Genomic DNA, 6,469 nt, shown 5'->3' with positions numbered 1-6,469 from the left:
CCCGCCGGGGCAAAACACCGCTGCGCATGCGCCGCGTCCGTCCCGGGGCCCTGCCTTGACCGGGCGGGCGGGAGCGGGCCGCTTCCCAAAATGAGGAAAGTTTGACTAAAAACCAGCAAGTTTCCTGAAAAAAGCGGGTTTGCGAACAAAAAAAAATCACACAAACCAGTAAATTTATGGAAAAAGTAGCGAGTTTGCAAAAATCCTGGTGATTTCCCCGCCGAGAGCCACAGATCTGCAAAAAATCCCGGCAACTTCCCGAAAAGCAGCTGATTGGGAAGAAAGGCAGCGAGCCTCTGACAGAGCAGCGGATTTGTGAAGGAAACTCGGCAAGTTTCTGAAGAAACAGTGGATTTGGAAAAAAAAAAGACAAAAAAACCAAACCAACCTAACCCCAACAAAACCCCAAAACCAAAGAAGTTTCCAAAAAAGCAGCGGGTTTCCGAAGCGAAGCAAAGCCACTTGGCGAGCGGCAAGCGAGGTACGTCCCTGTCCTACGAGAACGCGCCGGTTGGGTTTTATTTCTTCTTTGGGGCCAAATCCTGCGGGGGCCGACGGCGTTCCCGGTCGGGTCATCCCACCGGACACGGAATTAAGGCCGGTAAGGGTGTATTAGCCGGTAATGAGTTTTTTGTAACGCCATCCGGCTTCGAGCCGCAGCGGGAGGTGCCCTGAGCCTGTTCCTGGTATCGGTACCTTTTTCCCCAGTGTTATTTAATTTTTTACCATGTTATTGTACTTTCCCAGCATTATCCCAAGAGTTTTGCTGCCGGACGTTGATAAACATCCCTCGGCCGAGCTGAGCACCGGAGGCCATGGATGCGCGGCGCTGGAGGGGTCTTTCTCCCGGGAATCTTTCCGACTGTCCCAACGGCTCGCGCTGGGTGATGGACGTGTTCAACGAATGCGCCCAGGACGGCCGGGACATCGCCAGCATCGTCTTGGGTCTGGTTTCCATCTTCTGCTTTGCGGCTGCGTCTTTTCCGTAAGTATCGCTCCCGAAACCCGGCCGAGCCCTTCCCTTGGTACAACGCTCCTCTCTCAAAATCAAATTTCAAGCGCGAGTTGCCTGAATTATTAAATCTAACCAGCAAAAGCAATCTGGGCTTGGAAAATTTGGGTTTAACAGGAGGAGAGGGAGCAGTCGGTACAGCCCCAAAGCCTTGTTTGTTATTATATTGTTGTTATTGTGCTTGGCAGCTGTAATAACCCACGCAAGCCAACCGCAATGCAGTCATTGCAGGTCATACATGAGGAAGAAATGTTTCCAGGAGCCCTGGGCTTTTTGGAAGTGCCAGGACAACTGTGGCAGAGGGGGACACGAGGGGTCACGCTCGATCTCGGTGTATCATCAGATTATTTCTTAACCCGAGAGGCGGTTTCTGCAACTGGTGCTTTTCCTCGCTGCTTTCTGCCCTGGCACGAGGGACGGATCACAAGGGCCTGAGCCCAGCAGGTTGCGGCGAGCACTCAGTGGGTTGCAGGACTTCTCACGGGGGACGTTTTGCAGGGGAGCACGTGGCTTTGCTAGAGGAGATCTCTGCTTTTCCTTCCCCCCCGACCCCCTGAGTGCATTGGGTGGGTGGCAATGGTGAAACGATCCAGGTGGGAGGAACCGGGAATCCTGGGGATGGTTCCCAGGTAGCACTGAACTGGCCGGGGGTTATGGTTTGTGTCTCTGCCCTACTCTGCAGGCAGTTTTACCAAGCCTGCAAAACGGGCATCATGGACCAGGCTCTCTCCATATATTTCCTGCTGGGATGGCTGGGCGGAGACCTCCTAAACCTCATCGGTTCCTTCCTGGCTGATCAATTGCCCCTGCAGGTACTGACCAAGTTGGTGGGGCTGGGTTGGCTCTCAAACACCCTGAAGTCCAGGGAGGAGGGATGAGAGGGGATGGGTGCTGCTGGTTCTTAAGGAACCGGAGACCCAAACAGCCCTGGGATGCTGGCTCATGCAGCCATCAGCTGGAAGCCTTTCCGCAGGTAGGACCAACGCATCCTTCTCCCCGCAGGTTTACACAGCTATTTACTACGTGCTCGCAGACCTGGTGATGCTGTCTCTCTACTGCTACTACAAAGTGAAGAACCGGAGCGGAGGATGTGAGTTGGGGTTACAAGAGCGGTGGGGCCGTGCGCTCCCCTTGGCTGCGGAGCCAGGAGGGAAAGGAATCCCTGAGGGAGATGCCTCGGGGCGGAGATGCTGGGCAGATGCATCGATGCAGCTATTAGATGTCTCTTGTTGCTTGCTGGTTTTTTTCCTTGGATAGCCTGAGTGCCTCTGAAAGGCGAAGCTAGCAAATAGCTACCAGCCGTGCCTGGGGCTTCTGCAAACCCTGCCAAAATGCCATGCGCAGTGTCTGTGTTGAAAATAAACCCCCTGTGAGTTGCATTAAATGTAGAAAGAAATTACCCACAGTTACACGGTGACTCCATCTTGGAGCTGGAAGCCACAGACAGAACTCTGGAGTCAGGCCAGCGCTTTAAGGGAAGGAGTGAAGTTTTCTGACTGTTTCGGGGTCAGTACTTCTCTTGCAATTAATGGCAGCCTTGACATGACGGAGAAGTTCCTCCCTCTTCAAGTGGAGTAAAAAGGGAACCTGAACAATTCTTGCAAGGCTTAAACAGCAAGAGAGAATCCACTTTTTATATTGCAGCTTTCTGTGAACTACGAACAGGCATCCCTTGTGACCTTGATAACTATTTAATTTATTTAATCCATTTGAACTTATTAAACGAATTGATATTTGGCCTGTCAACTGTATAGTTCTGTTAATGCTGGCGAGCTTGTTCACAGAATATAATACAAGTCTTGCTGTTGAAGCAGGGCTTTGTCTGGCAGAGATTTGAACATGCACTGTTGTTAAGACAGTGAAAAGCTTCTAGATGGAGGGGGTGATTTTTAAGAGCCCTAAACCCAAAGAAACTCGAGTGCTCTCAGTCTGCTGAGATAAGGGCAGTTTCCTCCCTGATAACTTAGAAATTGCCTGTATTGCTGTGAGATAAAACACCCGCAGCAGCTATTGCCTGGGTTACTTGGTGCTGGCTGTGCTGCCGCAGAGATAAGAGAGAGCTTGAAGGTCTCTTTACCCAGAGGGGCTCCTGGCACGCACCAAGGCTGCTGGGCAGCACTGGGGGCTGATGGAGGAGCTCTCCCTAACCAGCATCTGCTTGATTCCCTGCAGTCACTGCCCTCATCAACTCAGCCTTCGTCTTCCTTTCCCTGGGGACGGTGTCGACCGTCTCCCTCCTGGGCAGAGGTGCTGCCGTGGCACAGGACCCGGTGATGTTTAAAGGGAGGTCGCTGCTGTCCGCTCACGTGGGTGAGCTTGGGTTGAAGGTGAGCCGGTTCCTAAATCGGGGTGATGGGGGGGAGAGAAGATGAAGTGTCGAGGGGGGTGGGCATGTCCTGCTGGTGCAGTGAGATCTCGCTCAAGGGGGCGAGGGGTAGATGGGGAGATCAAAGGCTGGGTTTTGGCCTTGCACGGAGCCGTGGCGTGGGTGGTAAGCCTGTCTCTGAAAACACAGGGGCTGCTCGCAGCCCTTGCAGCTTTTCACCAGGAGCGAGATCGTTGGCTTCACCATCGGCTCCGTCTCCTCCGTGCTGTACCTGTGCTCCCGAGTCCCCCAGATCTACACTAATGTAAGTGCTGCGCTGTGAGCTGGGCAGGACAGCAGCCCGGTCCTGGGACCCCCTGGGGTCCTGAGATTTCAGATTGAAGAGGGGCGGTGGGATCATCTTTCTCCTCTTTGCTCGGAGGTCCCAGGTCCCCATCTCTGATCATTTCATAAGGGGCTGGGTTTTTTGTATTTCTGTTCCAAAACCTGATTCATTTTTCTGCCTTCCCTTTGACATACCACTATTTAGAGGGCAGGACTTCCATTTTGTCTTTATTTACAAGCAAAAGAGGAACTAAAAGTTTCTTGGCATTGAGTCACCACCTTTTTTCTTCTCTTTTTTTTTTGGTGGGGAGGCTGATTGATACTACTTTCTAGTGAGATTTCTGAGAGCTGCACCCAAGCTACTCTCTCTCATCCCTCTTCTTCCAGTACAAAAGGAAATCCACCATTGGCGTCTCCTACTCCCTCTTTGCCCTGGTGATGCTGGGGAACTCGCTCTACGGCCTCAGCGTCCTCCTGAAGAACCCCGAGCCGGGGCAAGGCGAAGGCGACTACGTCCTGCACCACCTCCCCTGGCTGGTGGGCAGCCTGGGCGTCCTTTCCCTCGACGTGGTTGTATCCTTTCCCCGCCAGTGCTTCCCTCCAGGATCACATCCGGCTGACAAGGCTTTGCAGGGAGCGATCCCATCTCAGGGCAGGCAGGGTTAGGCAGGAGTGGGTGGGTTGATGCTACTCGGTGGTTGCTTTTGAGCTGTGCTTGCTCACCCGCGTGCCGGTGAGTAATTTGTGGTGTTGCAACAGCTGAATGCTTCAGACCCTTGTTTGCATTAAGCTCGTTGTCCTGTTTCCACCTCTCCTGGCCCAAAGAGCCTTTTTTCGGGTGGTGAGACCCAATGCGTTGCGTAAATCCCTCCCTTGCTTGCACAAAGAGCCTTAACCTCTTCTCAGATCTCCTTCCAGTTCCTTGCTTATCAGAGAGGAAGACCTGGTACCCACGAAGAGAGGGATGCTCTTCTCGGCGAGCAGGGTGACAGCCTGGAGAGCTGACGAAGGGATCTGCCCCGGAGTGAGAACAGGATGATGCAGATGAGAAATGTGGCCTTAAGGCCGGGCAAACCGGCCCCTCCATCCTGGCGGCTCTTGGGAGGGGAGGACCTGAGCCAGCGGGTGACATGTTGTGCTGCTAAGATGCTAAACCTAGCCAGGTGGCAGAGGATGCTGCTGAGACCGCGTGCCTCTTTGATACCAATGATGCTATCGGGATAAACAGGGAATTATTTAATTCCTCAAAAGGTCGCTCTTCACTGCTTTTATGCCCCACAGCCAAGCCCGGTCACTTCTGCTTTACCTGCTGTCTCTCAAGGGTGATCTGGAGCTTCCTCGGGTCTGGCAAACATGAGAAGAGCCTGCGGGCTGTGGGGAGGGGACAGAGGTGACCGACCTGCCACGAACACGAGCACCGCTTACCTCGGTGGGCCTCACGGCTCCACCACTGAGCTCTTTCTGGAAGACACGGCAGTGACTGGAGCCAGTCCAGAAGGAAGGAGCAGCGTAACCAAAGTGTTTCAGTCCACCCATACCTATTCTAATTAGCACGGGCTCACACATCTATAAAACACGTCCTTGCCCCACGTGCCTCCTTTGGTTTTATTTTGGCGGTTCATCTGGCAGCTCCTGCCTCTCTTGTAATGCATCTCCTAGTCCCCATTTCTCTGACTCCTCATTTTTTTGCCTGACCCACGTTTCAGTTGCGTGGATTTCTTGGGCAAGTTGCTCCATCGCTTTCTGGTTAGCTGCGGAGGGAGTGACCCAGGCAGAAGATGCTGCCTCTCTGCTCAGTCTGGTTTTCAGTCCTGCCCTTCTCTCATTCATTGATGAATTTATCCCCTTCTCGGGGCCCTGCACACCAGCCCTGCAGACTGCAGAAGGACTGGAAGCAGCAGCAGGTTGGGGAAAGCCACGTTCCCGGCAGGAGAGGTGCTTTTGGGGGGCAGGGGAGAGTGGTGGCTGCCTCAGCCCAGCGCCACGGGCTTCCTCCCATGCGCCGAGCTATTTCTGCCAGCGAGGAGCAGCTCCATCTCGCTTGGTGAGCGAGAGGAAAATCAACCAAAGCTTGTAGGCCCTTCAAGGAAAACTCAATGCAACTTGTCCTTTTAAAAACAAAACCTTTCCTTTTCCTGCTGTCACTCGGCTCTTCTTTTTGCTCCCCTTTTCTCCCCCTCCAGCTACTTTCCTGATGCCCAACGATTCCCCGCTGCCCACCCACGCAGCACCCTGCTCCGTGCCCCTTTGGGGTTTAGCTGTGTTATCACCCATTTACAACTCCTCAGCCCAGCCCATGACATTTGTCCTTCCCAGCAGTTGGAGCCCAGCCGTTTGTTTTCAGAAAGAAAAATTGGTTTTTTTCAGGCTCCTTGACCCCCCTCAACAAAGCTGGCGGCTTTTTCACTCCATCAGTTCACAGTTCTCATGGTCGATGGGGCTGCGCTCACCTTTTCCCCATCTAGAGCCAGCAGGATTTCCTTTGTTATTTCCCTAGGAACTGCAGGAAAACAATTGATATCCAGTACGAATACAAGCCATGAGCAGATTCCTAGCAAGATAGAAAGCACAGCTTCGTTAGACCTCAATACCTATTTATTACAGATAAAGACCCTGGGGCTTGGTTTTATTCAAGTGTTTTTTAACCTCGGCTCGCATTTGCTAGCTCAGCCCTGAAGTGCTGGGGAAGGCACGGCTGGGTCACCAAGAGCTGGATTTGCTAAGCTGGCAGGGGGATAGGGTGGGATTTCACACACCCACCTTGCAGAAACGCAGAGCTTCATCTCTCTCATTCGCAACACTAAATA

At 53.1% G+C, this 6,469-nt stretch overlaps 1 protein-coding gene across 1 annotated transcript; it reads left to right on the top strand.

Moving 5' to 3' along the window:
- Positions 1-815: 815 nt before the first annotated feature.
- Positions 816-4,667, top strand: PQLC2 (PQ loop repeat containing 2). The gene is made up of 7 exons (XM_009702802.1): positions 816-985; positions 1,695-1,824; positions 2,015-2,102; positions 3,185-3,339; positions 3,550-3,642; positions 4,050-4,235; positions 4,569-4,667. Exons 1-7 carry the CDS (start codon positions 816-818, stop codon positions 4,665-4,667), a joined length of 921 nt encoding a protein of 306 aa, XP_009701104.1.
- Positions 4,668-6,469: the final 1,802 nt, after the last annotated feature.

Source organism: Cariama cristata, unplaced genomic scaffold (assembly GCF_000690535.1).
Source record: "Cariama cristata isolate BGI_N322 unplaced genomic scaffold, ASM69053v1 scaffold2026, whole genome shotgun sequence".
Classification (NCBI taxonomy): domain Eukaryota; kingdom Metazoa; phylum Chordata; class Aves; order Cariamiformes; family Cariamidae; genus Cariama; species Cariama cristata.
Note: the sequence above shows the minus strand (reverse complement) of the source record. Positions and strands in the feature narration are given on the sequence as shown.

Bases quoted from the DNA above. Each gene is read 5' to 3' on its own strand.
- PQLC2 (XM_009702802.1), top strand. From the start codon at position 816: ATGGATGCGCGGCGCTGGAGGGGTCTTTCTCCCGGGAATCTTTCCGAC. The intron at 2,103-3,184 runs GTGAGTTGGGGT...GATTCCCTGCAG, and splicing joins GAAGAACCGGAGCGGAGGAT to TCACTGCCCTCATCAACTCA. The intron at 4,236-4,568 runs GTATCCTTTCCC...ACCTCTTCTCAG, and splicing joins TCCTTTCCCTCGACGTGGTT to ATCTCCTTCCAGTTCCTTGC.